This window comes from Piliocolobus tephrosceles, chromosome 2 (assembly GCF_002776525.5).
Source record: "Piliocolobus tephrosceles isolate RC106 chromosome 2, ASM277652v3, whole genome shotgun sequence".
NCBI lineage: Eukaryota > Metazoa > Chordata > Mammalia > Primates > Cercopithecidae > Piliocolobus > Piliocolobus tephrosceles.
Genome location: NC_045435.1, coordinates 155143679 through 155168246, shown reverse-complemented (window position 1 = coordinate 155168246; position 24568 = coordinate 155143679). Strand labels below are relative to the sequence as shown.

The following is a 24568-nucleotide window of genomic DNA, read 5'->3' as shown; positions in this document are numbered from 1 at the left end:
TTTTAAATTCAAAACATCTCTCATACTAGAAATGCTCTTTTACAGTTGAATAAGCTAAATTTTTAAAAAATGATAAAAGACTCACCAAGGCAACATAAATAAGTCTCAAGGCTAAAAAAAACTATCCTCCTGCTTTCTAGACTTTACTATAAACATAAGAATCACCGTATAATCCTAGCATCTCAAAACTAGTGTATTGAACACATTTGGTATTTGAGACTTTCTGAAATCAGTTTTTTGAACTTTATTTTACAAATCAGGAATGCACTTTTAATTTTTTACAACATTTTCTCCCTAGAGATATAATTTAGATATTCCTATCTTCAACGTAAAAGTCAAAATAGGAAATAAGCATAGAAACAGCCTACTGGCAATGGCTACACCTGCATGGTATTTATGAGTTTCAAAACTATTAGAAATTTATTTCAACCAAGGTTCTCTTAAGTCTTCATTACTTGGATGTAACTCCAGAGAAAACTAATTTATATCAATTTACAGTTTAGTGATCATGATCAGGGAAAGTGATACTCTACCACTGACTACAAGTCATTGCAGAGGCAGTTTAGAATTTTTCCTTTATGCCTAATATACAGGACAAACCTTGCCAACGTCTCATTACCTTGAGAATCAAATTTAAATGAAGTATCCAGGAGCGACCTAAAGAATGCGTGTAATCTGGATGGATTTTAGTCTAAATTAATGCCTTGCTCTTCAGTAAAGTATAGTAACTCCAGATATATGTTCCACAGGTGCAATAATTTCTATTCCTGGGTCGGTGCAGAATATAATTTATACTTCCTGAAATCAACTTTGTCTATTCATGAAGATAGCTGCTTTTTATTTGCCTTTGTCTCACTTTGAATATATATAATCCACAGGTTACAGACTTTTCCAATAACTACATTTCAACTTGTATTTCATCAGCAAACATTTGAGAGGATGTTATTTCATAGATTAACTATTTTGAATTCATTGTTGATCAAGTTAGAAGTAGTGGGCAATTTTCTTATAGAAAGCAATTCTATACATAATGAGCAGATGCTTGCCAGCTCTAATCAATAAGCTGTATGCCTTGTCCTTCTCCCTGTATCCGAGAATCATGTACTGCTTTATTGTCCATGTCCTCATGCAACAGACACAAGGGATTACTGGAAAGAAAAAGATTACAGGATCAGATTTGTCCTTTCCCCACTCCAAAAGGCCAAAACATTTCGACAGCTATGTTTTCAAGTAAGATTTATATCCTACAATATCCTTTGAGGTTTTCTTACTAGAATGAAACATACATTTCAGGAGAGTTAATGATTTCACTGGAGCAGGGAGAAACAGGCAAGTCACAGGATTTTCAAAAAGTATAACAATTCAGGTAAGAATATACATTAATTAATGTTGCCCTAAGTTTTATCAGTTAAAATTTTTTTTTTAATTTCAAGGGAAGAGGCTTTAACATGAGAAATAAAATATATCCCAGTCCATTATCTACATATTCTTCATCTTGGCCATGAGGTCTTCCAAGCTTTCACCAGAATCTTCCACTGTTACCTCAGTGACAGAATCTTCTTGCTATTGACAAATAAGGGAAATACAGTGAAAAAAGAACCATATAGAATTCTTGATGCTTAGAAGACAAAGTCTTTTACATTCCCCACCAGTCTTTTGATTTACAAGGCAGTAATTTCAATATTCTTGACAGCTCCAGTATTTTTAAACGACATTATAGCTAAAACTACCAATAAACAAAAATGAGATCTTCATTTAATCAAAATCTATTATACTTGATTCATTAATGAGTGAATAAAACCATTTTATTCTATGTTTTAAAAGTCTAAAATAAGCTATAAATATTTGCATATTAACACTGAATACCTCTCTCTCACATCTTAATGCCTATAGCATAAAATATCTTAAAACAGGAAATACTTCACTGGCATTACAATTAGAATGAAGATGAAAGAAGAAAAATATTTTATATGATAGTTACATATGGGTAAATCATATTTTTGAAGTACCTTTTTTGGAATTGTGTATGCCACTGTAATTCCTTCAGGTAAGTCTGGAACTGGACCTGAAGAATTTTTCAGTTCCTCTTCTGAAACCTGAGATACCAGCTCAATACCTGTAAATTTGATCCTGTATCAGTTTTTAAGGAATTTAATAAGCAATAATTATTCAATTTGTATAATCTTTTTGATTGGCTACCATAAAAGGTTTTGTTTTATGCTGCCATTTCAATTTATAAAAGAACACCTACCCCATTCATTATCTTCATGGATTATCTCTTCCTCTTCTTGCATAACCTCTTGTTTAGGCAGTGCTGCTACCTTTTTCTGTAGAAATCAAACAGCATCAAAGTGTTCTTACTCATTCTCAGTTCTCTAAAGTATTAATCAAGAATTTTCCTTTATGACTAATATATAGGACATTACAAGCATTAATCAAGAATTCAGACAGGCTTTTTATCTTACCAAAGCAAGAAAGAACATTCATTTTTGAAGTATGGTGAATAAATTAATCATTTATCTTGTATTCCAAATCTGTTTAAGTTATTTATTGTCCTATGCAATATGATCCCTCATGCATTCTAACAGATTGCCGTGTACCTTATATTCTTCCTGCTGCTTCCTGCAATTTCTGTCATCACACTGGGGATTTGGCTTCATGGACATAGTAGGAAAAAAATCCTGCATTGCATTGTATCCAAGGTAAAAACTAACAGTACCAAAATTTAACAGAAACCTAGAAAAATCAAAGTAGACTTAAATAAAGAAATTAAAACCATGAAAAATACTAGAACAGTTAAATTTTTTAAAAATAACTTTGAAATAGGTAAATGATACACTTTTTAAATCAGAAAACAGAAATCTGCATCCAGAAAACAGCAATTTTCTCTTATTTACAGTGCCTGGCTCACAGTAGATGCTTCAGTGTTTATTGAATGAAGGAAATAAAAGATTACTCCATTTCATCAACTGTAGAACACACTATTTTTGCCGGGCGCGGTGGCTCAAGCCTGTAATCCCAGCACTTTGGGAGGCCGAGACGGGCGGATCACGAGGTCAGGAGATCGAGACCATCCTGGCTAACACTGTGAAACCCCGTCTCTACTAAAAAATACAAAAAACTAGCCGGGCGAGGTGGCGGGCGCCTGTAGTCCCAGCTACTTGGGAGGCTGAGGCAGGAGAATGGCGTGAACCCGGGAGGTGGAGCTTGCAGTGAGCTGAGATCCCGCCACTGCACTCCAGCCCGGGCGACAGAGTGAGACTCCGTCTCAAAAAAAAAAAAAAAAAAAAACACATGTGGGAGAAGTGTATTTTTTAAATCCCTGAGATATGGTATTAAAGCTACTTAATTTTTGTTTAACATTTTATCTGTAATTTACTATAAAATGCACAATCTTAAATGTATAGCTCAGTAAAATTTTGTATGAGTCTTTCATGGAACCATCACCAGATCAAGATATAGAACATTCTCGGCATCCCATGGCCTCCAGCTCCCTCCTGTCATCTTCCCAGTCAAATCTGATACTTTTTACTCTGTTGCCCATGCTGGAGTACAGTGGTGTGATCATGGCTCACTGTAGCCTCACCCTCCCAGCCTCAAGCAATCCCATCTCAGTCTCCCAAGTAGCTGTGACTACAGGCAAGCACCACCACGCTTGGCTAATTTTTGTATTTTTTTTGTAACGATGGGGCTTTGCCATGTTGCCCCAGGCTGGTCTCGAATTCCTGGGCTCAAGTGATCTGCCTGCGTTGGCCTCCCAAATTGTTGGGATTACAGGCGTGAGCCACTACACCCGGCCAATCTGATTTTTTTTATTAGGTTGGCGCAAAAGTAATTGCAGTTTTTGTCAAACGTAATGGCAAAATCCGCAATTACTTTTGCACTAACATAATAAAAGTTTCTATACAGAGAAAATCACATAAAAAAGATAAATGACAAAAATATTTGCAAATACACATTCTTAATATACAAGACAAAAAAGAGCAATAACTATTAGACAATTCACAGATGAATGTAAGTGTTCAACTTTTTTCACAAATAAAAATAAAAATTAAATGCTTATTTTTTACCCACCAGAATGACAAAGGTTACAGAGTTTGATGATACCCAAAAAGGTATGGGTGAACCAGGTACTCCTAAACTATGATACAAATGTATAATCTAAACTATGATACAAATGTATAATCCTTTTGCAGGAGAAATTTAGTAAATATCTCATAAATTCAGAAATTCTACTTTAAAAAATGTGTACTATAGGCCGGGTGCAGTGGCTCATGCCTGTAATTCCTCGCACTTTGGGAGGCCGATATGGGCAGACTGCTTCAGCCCAGGAGTTCAAGACCAGCCTGGGGAACATAAGGAGACTCTGTTTCTACAAAAAATACATAAAAATTAGCTGGGCGTGGTGGTGGGTGCTTGTAGTCACAGCTACCTGGGAGGCTGAGGTAGGAGGATCACTTGAACCTGGAAGGTGGAGATTGTAATTAGCTGAGATTGTGCCTCTGCACTCCAGCCTGGGTGACAGAGTGAAACCCTGTTTTAAAAAAAAAAAAAAAATGTACTAAAGAAAACTCTAGGCTGGGCATGGTGGCTCACGCCTGTAATCCCAACACTTTGGGAGGCTAAGGTGGGCAGATCACTTAAGCTCAGGAGTTCAAGACCAGCCTGAGCAACGTGATGAAACCTTGTCTCTACAAAAAATACAAAACTTAGCCAGGCATTGTGGCATACACTTGTACTTCCAACTACTTGGAAGGCTGAGGTGGGAGGATCACTTGAGCTCGGGAGGTTGAGGCTGCAGTGAGCCATGATTGTGCCACTGCACTCCAGCTTGGGCAACACAGTGAGACCTTGTCTCCAAAAAAATCAAGAAGAGAGATCAATCTAGTATTCAGAGATATGTACAAGATGTAGCCTGTAGCATTGTTAATAATAAAAAAAAGAATTAAGTAGCCTAAATGACCATCAACAGAGGGGCTAGCTAAATAGGACACATCCTTAAGAGAATACTTGGTTAGCCAGGATTCCTTGCTGCTTTTTTGTATCATACTATAAAATGTTTTGTTTAGACAGGGCCTACTACTGTCTAAACAGGCTATTTGCTCTTATATGAAATAGCCCTAGACCATTAATTTGAGAGTTTATATGTATGCTTTTTTCAATTTCTTTGCTAGCAACTGACACTTCTTATTGATTGGTGCCTCCATGTGTCTTGTTGCAATTTGTTCTTATTATATTGGAGGCTTAGGGTATACAACTAAGCTTATTAAAGTTGTAAAATGAGGGAAAATAAATGGCCTGAATTAGAGAACACCTAAAGGGGATCTGCTTTTAATAAAGTATGAGTTGATTCATGAACTCTGACATAAATTTTAGCAGCAAAGAAATCTTTTCCCTTCTTTTTAGCTATAGTTTAGATAGTACAGTTGCTGGATGTTTGTTTTTGGATAGCAGAGGTATCCAAAAGCAGATTTTAAGAATCTGTTTTATATTAACACTAATATAAATGTTAACATTTTATATATATGTAAGTGTAAAATTTACAGTAACACTAATGTTTAATTACATTAACAATAATTACTGTTTAGACACACTTGGGTTATTTTTGGTAAGACTTAAATCAATATAGTAGAAACAGGTGTGCTTAAGTCTCCATCCACTGGTCAGACTTGGAAAGATTTAAATCATTTGGTTAATGCTTCATAAATAAATATGCCACTACCATTGTATCATTTCATAAAAGCTATTCCAAATGCAGGGAGTAACTGACATTCATATATATTCATGTATGAATATTAATATACATAATATTTAATATAGCAATATATATGAAAAGTAGACATACATATATAAAATAGAATGTACATGTATGCATATAGAAAACATTTAAAACTACATTTAAAAGTAACTATATACTTAGCTTATAATTTCAATTTCTGAAATGCTTTGTGAAATGTATTTATTTTTATTGAAAGCATATAAGACTATTCAGAAAAATTAGCCCTGACTTACTTTAACACGTTTTGTACTAAGATCCCAGCAACAACACCCATAGTGGTAGGAAGACTGGCTGCACAAACACCTTCTCGTTTCAGAGTCTTTTCATCAATATTTGCAGCAACTACAAGTGGTGGAGCACACTACATGAAAAAGAATGAAAAAAAAGAGGAAAAGTATGAGATGTTCCAAATAGTATTCCATCCAAGTTTTTTTCTTTGAATTGTAATACATTTTCAATGCCCCTAAGAACTTGAGTACCTAATAGTGAAGAATAATCCAAAAAGAATAATGCATACCGCAAAACAAGCAGATTCTCCAGGAATTATGAGCTGTATATGCCCTGAAACTGCATTTTCACTGACCCCAGATTCCATCCATGTTTGTCCAAGTTCATTACAAGCCTTAGTAGAAATGGGTGAAAACATAAGGAAAAAAAATAAGAGCAAGAAGTAATTTACAATACATTCTTTGAACTGAATGGATTACCAAGGTCTTTTAAAATTAATTTTCAGAATAAATCAGGTAAGTTGTAAGATAATGGAATTCCTTGGTAATTACCATACTCTATTAAAGAGTAAAGCGACAGTATTCAAGATGCAGTCAGTAAATATTATTAAATTGAATCAAAGTTTATTGGATTTCTTGTCAAATTAATGTGAAATTTCACTTTTCTAAAATAATTTCAGGAACAAAACAAGGCAAAATATCATCTGAAAAGTTAAAAACAATATTCAAAAGGAAAATAGTTATTTTTATTTTTGAGAAACCAGGTTTTTAGGCAATTTATACATATTTATACATTTATAAAATAAAGTAACAAAAGCTAAAACTAACGCTGACCAATAATTATTATAAGATACCAATTTAAGAATTATACATCAGAGGTATTTGCTGTTTCACAGTTTACCAGCAAAAAGAGTAGGATACTGTAACACATGTCACAGCAGCAAGAATAGATTAGAATAGATTTTAAGAGTAGGCTAAGAGAACATTACAAATAAAACACAGAAAAGGGTTTGCATTCAGAACTGTTTTTAGGATGGGGATTATATACTGATGGAATATACAGGAAAACAGCTAAATCCATGAATATATCTTGCACAGCAGGAACACTCACTGTATTTATTGTCATTCGAGCTTCAAAATTGTCCACACAGCTAAGAACTAGATCAACAGGTTTTCCTTCTTCTAACCCACCATTACTAGTCAAAGAAAATAAGTTTGAAAAACATCAGGACACAAAATACACTCTAATACATTATATTTTACTTGTTCAGTCCAACATTCTTTCATTAAATGTTTTACTATAATTATCACATAACTGTGTAATATTAAAGATATATATATCAAGTATTGAGTAACATACAAATATAACATCAATGGTACTGTAGTATTACTTATTTTACAAGAACTACAAGGGTGAAGGAAGTATAAAGTATGTTCACAACAATTACTTTTTCACTACCGGCTTTCACATTTTTATTCATGCTTCATTACAAATGTAATAAAAGCTAATTGGATGCAATTCATTATTTCAGTGGTGGTCTGACAGTCTCTGAAGAAAACCATTTTCAGACAGAAATACAATCTAGAACACAACTTAAAACTGACACTCTCTTATATTGTAACTTACAGGGGTTTTTTGCTTGTTTGCTTTTTAATTGTTTTTGGACAATATATACCTTTAAATGATATTCTAATACATAAAAATCACACAAAAATTATTGTTCTAAAAAAATGGAAAAATATATATCAATCTTCCATTCATTGGATTAATCCATAGATTTTTCTAATAATTTTCTAATACTTGAGCTAGGCATTATACAAAATATTCATAAATTAAAATTTTACCTTATTCTATCCATGAAATGTTGAAAGTTTTCCACTGTGGTTATATTATAGTTGTGTACTTCAAAAAGAACATCAGGATTAATGTTCCTAAGAAGGAAAAAGGGAATGATTATAAGCCTGTAATCCTAGCATTTCAAGAGGCTGCGGTGGGAGGATTACTGGAGTCCAGGAGTTCAAGGCTACAGTGAGCTATCATCGCACCCACTGCACCCCAACCTGGGGGACACAGTGAGACCCTGTTTCTAAAAAAAAAAATGTTTTTAAAAAGACCACTACTAGTAGCTATAGTAAGAAAAAGCTGTGAGGAAAAGAATTGAAAGAGCTAAAGGGCATTTAACATACCTTAGAGAAGCGAATTCAAGCTATTCAAAGAAAATCCAAAGTTCTTTTCTATCTCTTTTATCTCACACTTCAAGTACTAGGTTCATTTTTGTCATAAAGATTACAAAACTGCTCCCACCCCAATCAATCTAAGTGTTGGGAATTAAGACTTAACCATGTCCAGTAACTACTTACAGCTCAGCCTCACTTCCTTATTCCAATTAAGAACAAATTTGGGGCCACAAAGAAAGTTCCTAAAGCAGGGATTGGTGAACTGTGGCCCATGGGCCAAATTTGGCCCACCACCTGTTTTTGTGCAGCCTTCAGGCTAAGAATTTTTTTCCATTTTTAAATGGTTGGGAAAAGAATCAAAAGAACATTTTATGACATATAAAAATTGTATCAGCCAGGCATGGTGACTCATGCCTGCAATCCTAGCACTTTGGGAGGGCTAAGTGGGCAGATGGCTTGAGTCTCAAGAGTTCGAGACCAACTTGGGCAATATGGCAAAACCCCGTCTCTGCTAAAACTGCAAAACATTAGCCAGGCATGGTGACACGTGCCTGTAGTCCTAGCTACTCAGGAGGCTGAGATGCGAAGATAGCTTGAGCCTGGGAGATGGAGGTGCAGTGAGCCGAGATTGTGTTGCTACACTCCAATCTGGGTGACAGAGTGAGACTCTGTCTCAAAAAAAATTTGTTTTTTAATTTAAAAAATTAAAAATTGTATGAAATTCAAATTTTGGAGTCCAAAAATAGAATTTTATTGGAGCACAGACATGCTGATTCATGTTTGTGTTGCCTACAGCTGCTATCACACTACAACTAACAGTTGCAACAGAGAACATCTGGCCCTCAAAGACTAAAATATTTATTATATAACCCTATACATAAAAAGTTTGCCAACCCCATGTCCAACAGGTAAGAGAATTCTTTGTACAAGTGAAATCTGCATTTTATAGAGAAAAAGTAAGATCCATTTATATTAACTCATATCAAATACATAAAGTAAGATTTCACTGAATATGTTTCTTGATTGCTATTCCATTTACCTCAGAGTATGTTCTGCTGCTTGAACTTTACTTAATCCTGCTTGATGAGGTTGGAAGAAAAGTCTATTCATATTGGCTAGTTCCACCTTGTCATAATCAAAGAGTAGCAACTAAAATGAAAACAGTGGTATTCTGATGAAAAGCATACCAAAAAACTAAAAATATCAAAAAATTAGCTTTACATTTAATTAGTGTAACAGTTTGATAATATATATTAGCTAACTTTACAACACTGAGTGCCATATATTAATTCATTGAATGCTCATGTGAGGCATGTAGGTACTATTATCCTTATTTTAAAAATGAGGCAACTACAACACTTGTCCAAAGGCCACTCATCTAATATGAGGTGAAAATGGCATTCAAACTCGCATTCTCAATCCAGCATCTGCACCTCAACCACAATGCTTTGCTGCCTCTCTAAATAATTCACTCAAAAATTAATTCCCTTTCATTCCATTTTTTAAAACTGTGGCAAAATCCTACTTCATTTCCATTTTTTTGCTAAAAGCCAGGAATCTATTGGATAAATGAAATCTTTAAATAAGATAAAAACAAATGCTGTAACTTAAAATATAGTATAACCTGACTCCTTTTGTGTATATGACAGAATATATATACCAGTGACATGGCTAAAACATCATTCCAAATAGAATTACAAACCAGTTAATTGTTGTTTCCTGCTATATACTTAAGCCTGTTTCAAAAAGCATTTCACACACACACACATTAAAATGGCAATTAGGTCACATTTCTTATCAATAAGAACAGGCTAGAGACAAGGACTATCCTAAGTCCCTTCTTGATATGAAATTCTGTGACTCTGTAATACAATTCTCAGCATACTAAACAATAAACACAAAAATGGGATTTTCTTCTCAATAAAAAAACTAAAAAGAAAAAAAATTAACCTAACCCATAACTCCTAGATAGCCCTTAAAGATCTCACCAAAATTTTCTAATCCTACTTAAGAGTCTCCAAAACATAGTTTATTTAAGCTCATCAATAAATATATATTAGGTCAGGCTAAGTATTAAATGAGTTTCTGCCTCATAGCTTGTTTATACATAAGTTGCAGGAAACATTAAACTTGGGAACAGAAGGTCTGAGGTGTAACTCTGCCACTAATTAGTTCTGATTGTGGGTAAATCACTTTCACTTTTTAGGCCTGTATCTTCATCTCTAAACTAAAGAAGCGAGTATAGATCTGGTGATCCAAGGCACCCCAGATAACTTTAAAGAGATCCCAGAGGCTTTCAGGGATAAGAAATGGACTCTGGGTTTCCTAACATCTTCTACTTTCCTATTTAACCTCATTAATTCGCTTCGTATTTATCTGTTTTACAAATTAAAGAAAGACTTCCTGAAACTTACCTGTGTAGCTTCTGTTTACAAACTTGAGGGCACACTGGAATCACTTGGAGAATTTTTAAAAACACAGATGTTTGTGCCTCATCCCCAGAGATTCTTATATGGGGTGCAGTCTGGACACCAGAATTTTTTAAAACTTCCCAGGTGATTCTAACTACAGCAATATATAACTACTGTTCTACCTCTTTGCTACTCAAAATGTGGCCTGGTCGAGCTGCATTAGCATCACCTGAAGCTTGTTAGCGATGCAAGAGCACGTCTCCAAATGAATATGTAAATGATATGCAAATGAATATGCAAATGACTCGCTTGGGGCTCGTGTTACAATACAGATTCTGATTCAGTATGTCTGGGGTAGGTATTGAGAGCTGATACTGATGTTACTACTTCAGGGACCAAACTTGGAGTAGCAAGGATCCAGTGGTTCTTACTAGTGTAATCCTAGGAACATCATTATCAGGATCACCTGGGAGCTTGTTAGCGCTGTCAATTATTAAGTCCACCTGACACCTATAAAATCAACACCACCAGAGTAGGATCTGTTAATCTGTGCTTTAATAAGGCTTCCAACTAATTGTGATAACATATTGAAACTTGAGAGCCACTAATCTCAATGATCTCTATTATCCCTGGTCAATAGAGGTCAGTGATCTCTAATATCCCTGGTCAGGGTGCTTAAGTCAGCTATACGCAATTTTTATCCAGATTTTGTAAATCTTTTGAAAGATATTAAAATTTCAATAAACATTTTTAGTATTTTGGTGTTGTTTCTATATTGATAAGTGAGTGCCAATTTTGAAATCACCTTCTTTTAAGAATTTGGGGTAGACCAACATATTAGCAAGCATTGGTAAACTGGGAGAATGCTTCCTTTACCAGAACAACAAATTAAAGGATACATAATTGTGGAAAGTTTATTTATTCAACCATTATGTATCTAACATCATAGACTTTGGCTTTGTAAATCTAAGAGTGGTAGACTGAATTCTGGTACAAGAAAGTTACTTCTTCCCATAATCTAAATAAATTTTAGAAAAAAGTAAAAAAGTACCAATTTTTAAAAATCCATCCAGAGCATTCTCTAGTTCAAAATCAAGAGTAGGAAAGGTACATGTTTTCTATTCTGTCTGGTATGTTTAATAAAATAATTGTTAGATGTTTCAGCGTTTCACACACTTTATCAGATTAACAGCCTTCTTTCCTAAGCTTCTATATCCAAAACACTTAAGTCCAAATTGTTTACATATTACTTCAAACAAAAACGTTTCTAAACACAATTAGACAATCTTTGTCTAATTAGAAATAATATCACCTTTTATTTGGGTGGGGATATGTCTCAACCCAAATAGAACAATCTAGATTAATACACTGCAAAGCAATAAGGCATTAGTAAAGAAAAAAAAATCCTAATTTGTACCTGATTTACTCCAGGAGTGAGTAGTTCCCTATACAAGAGGCAAAGAGAAATGTTTTTACCTTACCAATGCCACATCTTGTCAGCATTTCAGCAGTCACACTACCTACTCCACCAACACCTACTATTGCTACGGCAAAGGTACGGATTTTCTGTGAAATACAAAATAGTATGTGCTGGTTAATAGCTCTTCATCAAATATGTCACCAGAAGTTATTTTAATTCACTGAATTCATCTTACAAAAACTTGGAAAGGGTTTATCATACCTCATAGTCGCTTACAATTCCCATTCGTTTCAATGCCATCAAGCGGCTTAAAACAAAGAAAAATATGTTTTAAAGCTTACAGTCTTTTAGGTAATAGTAATACAAATAGACATACATCATCACAGAAAATAAACACCAAAATATAATCATTACTAATCATTTCAAAGAGGAGGATGCTTACAGGCTGGTTTTTACCAGATGAAACTAAATTACCCAGGTACCTTTAAAAACTCCCAAGTGTAGTCCATGAAATAAGATTGGTTTTTAAAAGCTATGTACTCTGATTTGCAGCCAAGATTGTGACTACTACTTAAATGTTAAGGGTCAAAGTTAAATTTCAACATTTTTCTACGCTTTGGTAGAATATGTAAATATTTAATGTTTTAATACTCAGATCTCCATCATCAGAGTAAATTCATGGCTGGAATTCCATTCTCGTTGCCTTTGCCCACAATGGATGATGTCTACTTTTAGTAAGCACCTACTGTATGCCAAAGACTCTGAGAGGTGCTTTAACTAGTTACTGATAATCTGCAGTTTAAGTCTATAATTAATTCCCATTCATCTTCACTTTAAGGAGTCAAATAGTTCCACCAGGCTTGTCAGGAAATTCAGCCTCCACCCCCATTTTCCACGCCCTCACTTTTAACTCTGTTACCATCATATTCCTAAACAACATGCTAACATTGTATTTCTTTTCAGTTATAGTCAATTATCTGAATCAGATTTTGTTCTTAGCATTCATCCCTACTGCACACAGACATTTTCCATTCCACCAACCTCCCAATATTATTATATGGTCATCTTGGTTAGATGTTAACTCTTCACAACTGGGTCATGCAGTATATTAAAACTTACCCTTTCCTTTAACCCCCAACCCTGAAGTTAATAAGTGTGTTTCTCCTGATGCTTAATTTCCTATGTATTTTCACAAAATCAACTCCAACTTTTCACTAGTTGTCTAAAGTTCCTCTAGATACATTCATATTCATGAGGTATTTTATCAATTTCATCTTCTTAAAGATGTATCTCCTAGAATCTGACATAATATCTCTAGATTTACTGCACATACAGCTCCCTTCCTAAGCTCTTCCTTCATCATTATACTACAGAGTCTCTTAATTTCTTTATTCTGTATTAATCCACTGCTTCCTGTATGCTATAGCTCACTAGTTCTAAAGTGTCTATGGATCAGCAACAGGACCACCTGAGAATTTAATAGAAATGAAATTTCTTAGGCCCTAACCTATAATCACCCACTGAATCAGAAATCTTGAATGTGGAGTCTAACAATTTGCTCTAACAAGCCCTCCAGTAATTCTGATGTACATGACAGTTTAAAAGACTGTCATCAATTATTTTTAAACTTACTCTCTTGCTGTGGTTAGAACATCTTCCAGTAGTTTTGCAAAGGGTACAGCAGAGGTAAATTTTGAGAACTTTCATGTCTGAAAATGTTCCTTATCAAAATTATGTTCTTCATAAAAATGACAAAGCAAAGGGCATATAATTTTGGGAAGCTACACATATACTCTTAATCGATAGTTTAACTTGGTGAAGAAGTCTAAAGTTAGAATTGTCTTTCAACATTTTAAGGTATTGCTCCAGTGTCTCCTAGCTTGTAAAATTTCACAGTGTCCCTTAATGTGAATCTGTTCTCATCCCTTGTGCTGAGTTTTTAGTGAACGCTTTCAAAATGAAAACTCACATTTTCAGTTCTGGGAAATTTCCTTGAAGAATTTGGTTACTTCCTTGTTTGGTTTGTTTCCTGGACTGTCTGGAACTATTATTTGGAAGTTGGGCCATTTGGATTTGTCCTTTATCTATCTTCTTTCTCCAATTATCTACCATTTTAGTTTTCTGCTCTATTCTCTGGATGATTTCTTTCAACTTTATTTTCCAACACTTCTACTAAGATTTTCATTTCTATTACCATCTCCATTTGCAAGAATCCTTGATCATCTAACTACTTTGCACCTTGTTCCTGTATCATTTGTACTATATCTTCTCTCATCTCAGGATACTAATGATAATTTAGGGGGATGTGTTTCTCTTACATAGTCTATCCAAGTTGCTATTTTTATTTCTTTCATGTTAGAAGTTTCTCTCATCCTTTGTTCTGTTCATATTTAAGAGTGGGACACAATAAAGGTAACAATATAGGCAATACTGTTTGACTTCACTGGCCTGACTAGTTGAGAAATCCACCATGTCAGTGTCTTTCAGTCTTTCCTCTTGGCTCCATCAGATTCCCTAGAGAATAATCTTTCAAACTGCAACCTGAGTTGGAGTTCCAACCCCGCGATCAGCTGTTGGATGTGAAGCAGCAAGGCTGGGAGTCTCAGCATTCAGTATGTAAGCATTTAGTTTACATTCAGTCACAACATTCAGCATGTAAACAGTTTACCCCTTCCTTCAGGTACAAAGACCTGCCCCAATTCTTGGAAATCTTCTATTTTAGTCTTTCTAATGAAGAAATCTCTACTTTCCTCTTCTGGTAGGGAAGGAGTGTTTGCCCAGTTACCCACAGTGGAGTAGGGGATCTGGGGCTTTGTTTCTTCAATAGATTTTCAACTGAAAGTTTTGGGGTTTTTTTAGCCCTCCCTGAAGTTCTCCAAGTACCTGTGTCTATTCCTGAGCTTTTGGGGATTCCTGCAATAAACTGGGTTGCAAGCTTAAGATTAAACTTCTCTGAATCTATTAACTCAGTTACCTTCACCCATCCTTTCTCTAGTTTCCAAATTGTTACTATAATCAAGTACAGGGACGCACCCCTCCCCATAAGTTATTAATACGAACCTTTTATATTTTCAATGGGAGTTTTCTTTTAAAAAATTCCTTTACTGTCATTTTAGTGAGGTTGGTTAGAAAGTGATGGCAGATCCATCACAGGAATTTGCTATCCTTACCTTGATGCTCCCTTCAATCTTTAAATAACCTGAAAAGCAAGGATGGCAACCCCCTTTTTCAAATGAGGGAAACAGTTTGGGTTAATCAACTGCCCAAGATTAGCTAACTGGCAAACAGTATTCTGAGCTGGGTTTCTGGGTCAGGATTTGATACCAGGTTTTCTAATCTCAAAGCCTCTCCAGTTTTTCCACAAGCTTATAACTGTATTCCATAACACATAATGTTACGGTTACTTGTGTTGTTTAATATCCCACATCCATGTAGTCTCTCAAACTGAAGCAAAAGTCAGGGGCTTTATATTTCTTTTGTATCTCTTGAAGCAGTTAAAATGGTGTTGAACACATACATATCCCTTTCCTATAACCTTCTGTACTTCATCATAATTCAGTAACCTGTAATTTATCAATAATAACACTGTATTTTATCATAATTCTTACCACCTGTACTGCAATGCACATTTACTTTTCTATTTATCGCACACTCATCTGGTAAGCTCTACAGGAAAAAGACCATGTCTACTTTATATTCACAGTGTCTGCGCATAATAACTACTCAATACAAAGTAAATAATATTGTCAAGGAGGACTGGAGACAAAAAGGTACTCAGTAAATATTTGCTGTATGAACAATTCAAAAAATTAAAGCTGACCTTTATTAAACTTCCATATACCAGTGAAGAGCTTTGGGTATCAAACTGCCATCTCCTGTATAGCAATTTTAATAAAGTCAATGGCGCAAATCAGATAGGAAATACAAAATATTGAGACTTGAGTTCTGAAAGTCTTGTTTGTCATCATTACAATGTCAAGGGATCATCTCATATTAAAATAATGTCTGAAAGACAACTTAAGTTCATGACCCATATTCCTCTGCTTTTCATTCTGGAGGGAAAATTTCAAAGTCTTCATTTGTAAAATTTTAAAATGTTTTTAAAATGTCAAATAGTTTCCACTTATTCTGATTAGAGACGTCAGTTCATGCTTATTTAATCTCTAAAAATTTTGGACCATTAACCCTTCATATTTGGCAACACAGTTAAAACAGCGCACCCTAAGACTTCTACTGCGGCTTTATGTATCACAAACTAAAACCTGTTTTAAAAATCAAAACTCTTATGCTCTTTAAAGGAAAAAAGCAACAATAAAATCTTCCTTATCTACTTTAACACTATACAATTTTTAGCTACACGACTTAATTGTTTTTACTGGGGAGATGGTTCATGAGAATTTTACATTAAGACAAATCTAATGCAAGACAGGCCGTATTATTTACTACCAAGGCATGAACCTGAGGTGGCTGTCTAAGCCTCAATTTTCTCACCTATATAACGGGGTAAAATAGTAGCAATCCCATTGGGTTTTGGTCAGAGGAGACAATGCATGTAGAGTGCTTAGCACAGTGAAAGCTCAATAACTGCTTGCTACTAAATGCACCTAGCAATAAAATCTTGTATAAGATTTACCATGTACAAGCGCTACTCTAAGACCTTTATACATACTGATTTTTTTCAATCCCCACAACTATGACAGAGATAGATATTACTGTTATCTTCATTGTATAGGTGAGAAGCTGAAGCGGAAAGTTTCACAACTTGCCTAAGGTTAGACAGTTATTAAGAGAGTAGTTAGATTTGAATTGCAATCAGTCTGGCGGTAGAGTCCTTACCCTAACCATTGCACTACATTCCATCTGCTGAATTGACAGGCTTTATTAGGAAAGAAGAAAAGAGAGACCTGGGCAGTCTTGGTAATGTCGAATGGTTTGAGATGTTAAGGAGCACCCGAATATCTCGGATTAGCGCTAACCCCGCTCTCCCCCGCCTCGCCCCCATTTAAGATGCATCGATAAGCCTTTATGAAACTCAAAGTTTACCTTAGCAGGTTTTACATCTTCTAAAAGTTCTTACTATCAGTCTTATACACAGCGAGGTGGACTAATTAAGAGGCAAGGGCGATAGGAAACTGGACACACGTCCTCAGCAGGCACAGGAGCAGCACCATATGGCTGACTCACTGGAGGTTTATTAAAAAGAGAAAGAGTATCTTCCGATCGGTACTAAGATGTGGCCTTGCCCATTTGGGAACAGGATTCCCAGACCAAGAAAAGGGTGGAGGGAGTCCGCATGAGCGGGACGTGGGAAGCTCCTCACTTCTGACCTCACGGAGCCTGACCTCGTCTCCCGCGCCTGCCTCCGACCGGCGACGCAGGTTACCTGTAGGGATTCGAATCCACCACCTCTGAGCTCATCTTCTCGATGCGGACCCGGCCGCCCCCTCCTTCGCCGCTCCCCGGAGCCCGCCGATTTCTCTCCTGGGCAAGTTCCCGCTCCAGCTCCTGGACCCGCTGCTGCAGCCGCTCCACAGACTCGGCCATGGCTGGGACTCCGGCCGCCAATGCTCCCAGCCCGGGCCTTCGCCGCCGCCTTCGCCCCACGCTGCTCGGCTGGGTCCGCGAAGGGTACTTGGGGAGGCACCTAGCCGCTGCCTTCCTAGCCCAGAGACCTGGGGAAGTGCACCCAGCGCCTCACAGACAGACACGTCTCCTTCACTCCTTCCTCGGAGCTGCTTCCGGTGCGTCGCAGACATCGCTCCCCCTTAGCAAAAACCTGGCTCTTTCGGCTTCCTTCCTCCCTGGGTAGGCTACACTCGGCCGTAGCAGGACCGGGGTGATAAGTGTCCAGGGCAGGAGGCCTGCGATGTTGCCTTTCTAACCGGGTGTCTAGGAGAACAGGGTCTTTTTATTCTTGGGCTCAAGGTCCTGACGGGCCTTTTTCTGAACCGGACCCTACAGGTCTTCCGCCTGCTGATGCATTAAATTTGGGGATGGAAGAGGCTTCTGCGTTGTTCCTTGTGCGCAACGATGCCGTGGCTTTGCTTTCTTTAAAATTGAGGCCTCCAACTCTGACGCTGACTGGAGAACTGAAATCCGAACACACATTAGGCTCTTATGGCACTTGGCTAGAGCTAAAACCTCCAGATTCAGCGGGCAAGCGTTGCTCAGCAACGGCGCGTAGGGTGTATGTGGTTGGCTGGAATCAGACCCCGCCCCGGCCTCCGCCTGTGCTCTGGGGGCGTTGCCCAATCCTGAAGGACTTCTGCGCTCGAGACCTGTGGATTCTGCGTTGTAGTGGCCTGCGGGGGTGATCATGAAGCTAGGTGCTACTGGCGAGACCGATTTGGCCGAAATGCTGCCCCAGCACAAGTTCGACAGCAAGTCCCTGGAGGTCTACCTAAACCAGCACTTGCCTGGCTTTGGGGCCGAACGTGAGGCTACGCTGACCATTGCCCAGTACAGGTATCGACGCCAGCCTTTGCCTCCAGCGGAAACAAATTTGTGCATTGCGTTTTCCTTCCTTTGGCCCTGGGTGGTTTCCTAAGTTTCTCCCACCCCGACTGCTTTTCCTGCAGTCGGTGGACGCACCCTGCAGGCATGAGCTGCTATTGCCGGCCTCCCGAATTCGATGCTGGGGTCTTCCCAATTGGAGGGCGGTAATGGAAGCGCAATAACGTTCACCATTCCGCTATCCAAAGGAGTCTTTGTTAAAGGATGGATTTATGTCCCTCGAGGATTCACCAAGGCAATTAAGGCTAGAAATTCTGAGAAATAGATGCCTTCTTTTGTAATACAACCATTAGATCTTTTTCTGAGAAGCTGGTGTAATTCCGTTTGATTGGTCTTATTCCGGGAGGCTGAGTTAATGACACCAGATGGAGGATCCGAATTCGAGTACTAGCTTTTCCACTTAGGAGGTCATAGCACCACTTTGGGCCTCAGGTTTTTTGAAGTGAGGTAATGCAACTGGGTGAGAGGATCCTGAGAATACCGTTCCCTACCGGGAATCTGGCTTTAGTCTCATGTTTTACAATAGATGATACATTCTTAAAACTTTATTATAAAAATAACATCGTTACTAATACAGGGCTATAGAAAGAGTCCTATCATTCAGAAAACTGGATCTGTCACTTGCTGTCTGGGAGTTTAAATATGTTACATAAACATTCTGAGAAACGGTTTCCTAAGTTGTGATATCTATTTTAATTAGTCTTATTAATGTACAGTAATATAGGTGAAAGGGCGTAAAAATTGCAACAACACAGTATGCTAGTGGTATTTTATCACTGGCATTTATATTCTTTGACTACTGATTTTGGTGAAAATGAAAATAGTAATAAATGAGATTGATCAGGGAACATTTTAGGGTGTAGAATCAAAAGGTCCCATGTCCCAGTAGATGTTGGAGGATGAAGGAAAAGGTGGAATAAAGAATAGCTGAGATTTCTGGGCCAGAAGCCTTGTGTTGTGACAAACTAAAACAGATCAAAGTTCAAATTTCAACTATTTCAATTGCTGTGGAGTTTGGACAAGTTGCCCTTTGAGCATCTAGTCCTGCTTTGGCAAACAGGAGATAGTAACATTCATGTTGTAGGGGTGTTGAAGAGGTACATAACTGAAAGAGACTTAATTCTTGAACCAAGCTGAATGTTAAACCATAATCATGTTTAAAAAATGAAATTAGTTTGGTATAAAAATTGCTTCCGGAAATATTGTATAAGCTTGGTTTAATAAATATATACGGAACTCTGGATCCCACAGAGAACACGCATTCATTTCTAGGACACGTGAAAAAGTTTATAAAAATTGAAAACACATAGGCCATGAAGGAAGTCTCAGAAATTCAAAAGAATCGATCTTTATATTTTGAAAATATGTGTTTTGGCCAGGTGCAGTGGCTCACACCTGTAATCCCAGCACTTTGGGAGGCTGAGGCACGTGAATCACTTGCGGTCAGGAGTTCAAGACCAGCCTGGCCAACATGGTGAAACCCCCATCTCTACTAAAGATACAAAAATTAGCCGGGCGTGATGACATGTGCCTGTAGTCCCAGCTACTCGGGAGGCTGAAACAGGAGATTCTCTTGAACCAGGAGAGGGAAGTTGCAGTGAGCTGAGATTGCACCACCACACTCCAGCCTGGGTGGCACAGTGAGACTTAAAAAAAAAAGAGAGAAAGAAAGAAAACGTGTTTTTTTAAATGCCAAAAGTTTAACAGAAGACAGCTAACAAATACATGTTTATAAATTAATTGATTCATGGATTAAAGAGCCAGTAATCTACACAGACAGTAGAAAACTGTCAAAGTTCAGTGTACAGAAATCAACTGCATTTCTCTACTTTAGCAACAGTTAAAATGTAATTTTCAAAAACTTATAAAAGCATCAAAAATATAAATTACCTAAATAAAAGATGTGCAATACCTTTGTAGAGAAATGATAAAACTTTTATTAGGACCTTAAAAAGAATTTTAAAAAATGAGAGATGTCACGTTGTTGAATAGGAATATTCAGTATTGCAAACTTTTTTCTTCCAATCGATCTATTGATTCAAAGCAATGACAATCAAAATCCTAATTTTTTTCTCGAATTTGAAAAAGTGCTCCTAAATTTTATGTGTAAGAGCGAAGGGCTAAGGATAGAAGAAACATTTTTAAAGAACCACAGGGTGGGAAATTTGAATTAAGATGGTATGATATTAGCACAGAGATAGACAAACCAATGAAATAGAATAGACAGTTGACAGAAAGACCCACATATTTATAGAAGTTTGATATGTGACAGTGTTGGCACTGAGAGTCAGTGGGGGGAAAGAAGAACTTTTCAAGAAGTTATACTGGAATAATTGTTATCTGTATGAAGAAATAGAAATTAGACTCTTTATCTCACACAGTTCCAGGTAGATAAAAGAATTGAATGTTAAAGGCAAAACTATACATGTTTAGAAGATATGTAAGTTATTTTTATGACTTAGAGAAGAAAAATTTTTAAAGACAAAAGCAGAAACCACAAAGGAAATGATAAATGTTCATTAAAAGACTTCTTAAAGTGAAAAGACAAAATATTTTCAGTGCATATAATGGTTAAAATATTCAGAATATAACTATAATAGCTCACCAGAAAAATAGGTGAAAACTTGAAGGTGCCCAACTTCATTATACTGTAGTAATAAGGGAAATGCAAATTAAGAAAAAAACAACACAATGAGAAACCATTTCACACCACCAGTGTGACTTTTAAAAAGTTTGACAATAGGCCGGGCACAGTGGCTCATGCCTGTAATCCCAGCACTTTGGGAGGCCAAAGCGGGTGGATCACCTGAGGTCAGGAGTTCGAGACCAGCCTGGCCAACATGGTGAAACCCCATCTCTACTAAAAGTATGAAATTAGCTGGATGTGGTGATGGGCACCTGTAATCCCAGCTACTTGAGAGGCTGAGGCAGGAGAATTGCTTGAACCCAGGAGGCAGAAGCTTTAGTGAGCTGAGATTGCGCCACTGCACTCCAGCCTGGGTGAGACAGAGGCAGACTCTATCTCAAAAAAAAAAAAAAAAAACTAACAATATCAAGCATTGGTCAGAATATGGGGCAACAGGGACTCATATAGGGGTGTGAATTAGTATAGCTACTATTGAAAAACAACTTGACATGATCTTGTAAAAAATGAAGTTGGGAAGATACACATGCCCTATGAACTAGCAGTTCTACTCATAGATGTATACTCCTGAGACTTTTCCTATACTAGAGTATAAGGGGACAATCTACAAAGATGTTCATTATACTGTTTGTAATAGCAAAAATCCAGGAAACAACACAACGTCTATAGATGAGAATGGATGAATAAATTGCAGTGTATTCACATAATGGAGTACCATACAATAGTGAAAATGATTCAGCTACAGCTATACATAACACAGAATAAAAAACATGAAGAAATGAACAGTATATTGTGTACAGAGATAAACTTCAAGGGAATGATAAATATAAAATTAAAAACAGTAGTTATTGAAGGGGAGGGACATACAGGGTTTCAAAGACAGTAATTTTCTCTGGGTAGTGAAAGTGGTGTTTGTGGCATTACTATTCCTCATGCCTTACCAATTTTGTAAATACTCTTTATCTGCAAGATTTACTTTTAAAATTTGCAAAAATTAAATCCTATTGGAAATATAAAATATTTAGAATTAATCAATAATGAAAGCATTATATGGCTTGATACAACAAAACTTGTGATTTGCAGCTGAGTGCCTAATATGTATCTGGCACTGTCTCAACCACTGAGGATATAACAATAATCTTGCCTCCCTGGAACTTGCATTGTATTTGTAGGAAACAGGAAAATCAACTTCTGAACTTCACAATGTAGAAGTTGATTTGTAATATGGAGGAAAAAAGAATAGGGAATATTTGGGTGTGGGGCAGGAAGGCTTCCTTGAGCACATGGAATTCAGCAAAGACTTGAAGAGGGATGAAAATGTGAGCCATGTAAATATCCAGGAAAAGTGGTTCCAGACAGAGGGGACTACTAATGCAACGGCCCTGAAAGGGGTGTGTGCCTAGTGTGTTGAGGAAACAACAGCCCAAATGCCTGAAGTAGTGTAAGCAAGGGCAACAGGGACCCTGTCAGGCAATGTAGAGACTTCGGCTTTTACTTTGAATTGAGATGGGGAGAGACTTAAAACAGGCTGGAGCAGAGAAGGAAGTAATCTGTCTTTAAAAAAACAAAAACAAAAACCAGAATCTCTGCTTCTTGTGTAGAGTGTTGACTGAAGGGGCCAAGGGCAGAAGCAAGGACACCAATGTATTACAGTGTTCCAGCAGGGAGATATTAGTGGCATGGACCAGAGTGGTAGTGTAGAATAGGTGAGAAGTGGTCATAGTGTAAGTATACAGTCACATGCTGCATAATGACGTTTTGGTCAATGACGGACTGCATGTATGGCAGTGGTCCCATTAGATTATAATACTATATTTTTACTGTACCTTTTCTATGTTTAAATATGTTTAGATACACAAATGATTATCATTGTGTTACAATTAATTGCCTGCAGTATTCAGTACAGTCACACGCTGCACAGGTTATAACCTAGGAGCAGCAGGCTGTACCATAGAGCTCAGGTGTGTCCTGTTGGGTTCGAATCAGCCTACTTATGCTAACTCCAACCAGCCGAGAAGTTTCACAATGAATCAGGACCAATTAAATGCATAAGAATTCATGGTTTATTGTGTGGCTTCCACACATCAATCCTGTAACTCTATCCAACACACATAGGCAGTAATAGAGAGGGGAAACACAGCAAGTAGCTTGGGAGACCAGCACACTGACTGAGAAAACCAGGTTTGGTTTTCCTCAGAATGCCCACTGACCCAGGTGGTGGGTAGCTGCTCTTTTCCCAGAGGGCTTACCACAGCCAAAGGAAAGGAGGCCTCAGAGTTCTCATGGGCAGAGATTCTGCAGGTATCTCAGCCATGTTTTTGGTTTCTCCGAGGCTTTTACAGCTCCCCACAGAAGTGTCCATGGCCATTATCTTCAGCTGACTTTTAGCTTCACTTTCTTGTCAGGTGTCGGGGTGCCTGGCCACAGCAGATGCTATCTTATCACCTCAGTCCATATGCTTACTACTCTGAGGGGTCAGTGATTTCACTGTAAGCTGAGTCACTTGTCATAAGTGACTCAATTTTGAGACATTTAGGATCACAAAACATAATTATAATTATGTATCAGTGCATAGTAGGCTATACCAAACATAGTAGGCTATACTAGGTTTGTGTAAGTGCACTCTAGGATGTTTATACGTGACAAAAATCACTTAACATACTTTCCAGAACATATTCCTGTCATTAAGCAATGCATAACTGTATTTTGAAGGATTTACTAACTGATTAGATGTGGGCTAGGAAAGGAAGAGACGAAGATTATTTCATTTCTTCCTTGGTAACTTAACTTAAAGAACTGAAATATAGATGACTGTAGGAAAGCAGATTTGGGGGGAATTTGAGGAACTCAGTTTTGGAGTGTTGAGTTTCAAGGTGCCTTTTGGACATCCAAGTAGATATGTATAGTAAGCAGTTGGTTATATCTTGAGGTTGGGGCAGCGATCTGGACTAGACATATAAATTTGGGAGTCATCGACAAAAAAGATATTTAAAGACATGAGATCGAAGGTTTTAGAAAATAGTTCACATAGAGAGGAGGTTTGGAGACTGAGTCCAAGGCACCCCAATATTAAGAAGTTGGCAGATTAAGAGAAACCTACAAAGGAGTCTGAGAAGAAGTGGCCAAAGAGGTGGGGAAAACCATGGTTTGTACTAGTGATCTTGAGAAAGTAGTATTAATGGAAAGAAGAAAATGAAAGCTTGATTGAAATGGGTTTAAGAAGATAGGAGGACGTGTAAACTCTTGAGGAGTTTTTCTACAAAAGGAAATAGGAATGTTTTAAGTAGAGGGGGAAGTGAGGTCAAGACAAAACTTTTTAAAAAATAACATCATATTTGTATGCTGATGACAATAATCTGGAAGAGAAAATTTTGTGTAGGAGAGAGGCCTGGAAAG

At 37.1% G+C, this 24568-nt stretch overlaps 2 protein-coding genes across 3 annotated transcripts in view; one reads left to right on the top strand and one right to left on the bottom strand.

The window, feature by feature from the left end:
- Positions 1-229: 229 nt before the first annotated feature.
- On the bottom strand, positions 230-17781 carry UBA5 (ubiquitin like modifier activating enzyme 5). Of its 2 annotated transcripts, XM_023207432.2 has the most exons (12): positions 17399-17781; positions 12277-12322; positions 12072-12161; positions 9224-9333; positions 7852-7938; positions 7118-7202; positions 6297-6401; positions 6013-6140; positions 2601-2736; positions 2252-2327; positions 2010-2116; positions 230-1563 (listed from the first exon to the last, which is right to left on the bottom strand). In XM_023207432.2, exons 1-12 carry the CDS (start codon positions 17557-17559, stop codon positions 1480-1482), a joined length of 1215 nt encoding a protein of 404 aa, XP_023063200.1. In that variant the 5' UTR covers positions 17560-17781; the 3' UTR covers positions 230-1479. The 2 variants fall into 2 exon arrangements, with proteins under 2 accessions (XP_023063200.1, XP_023063202.1); XM_023207434.2 differs by lacking the exons at positions 12072-12161; positions 12277-12322 and adding an exon at positions 12013-12040 and having other exon boundaries at positions 17399-17589.
- A 214-nt stretch (positions 17782-17995) lies between these two features.
- ACAD11 (acyl-CoA dehydrogenase family member 11) overlaps positions 17996-24568 on the top strand; it is a 90923-nt gene continuing 84350 nt past the window's right edge. Inside the window, exon 1 of the mRNA XM_023207431.2 lies at positions 17996-18480. Coding sequence (XP_023063199.2) covers positions 18332-18480 — 149 coding nt within the window. The 5' untranslated portion in view covers positions 17996-18331. The remainder of the gene's footprint in view (positions 18481-24568) is intronic.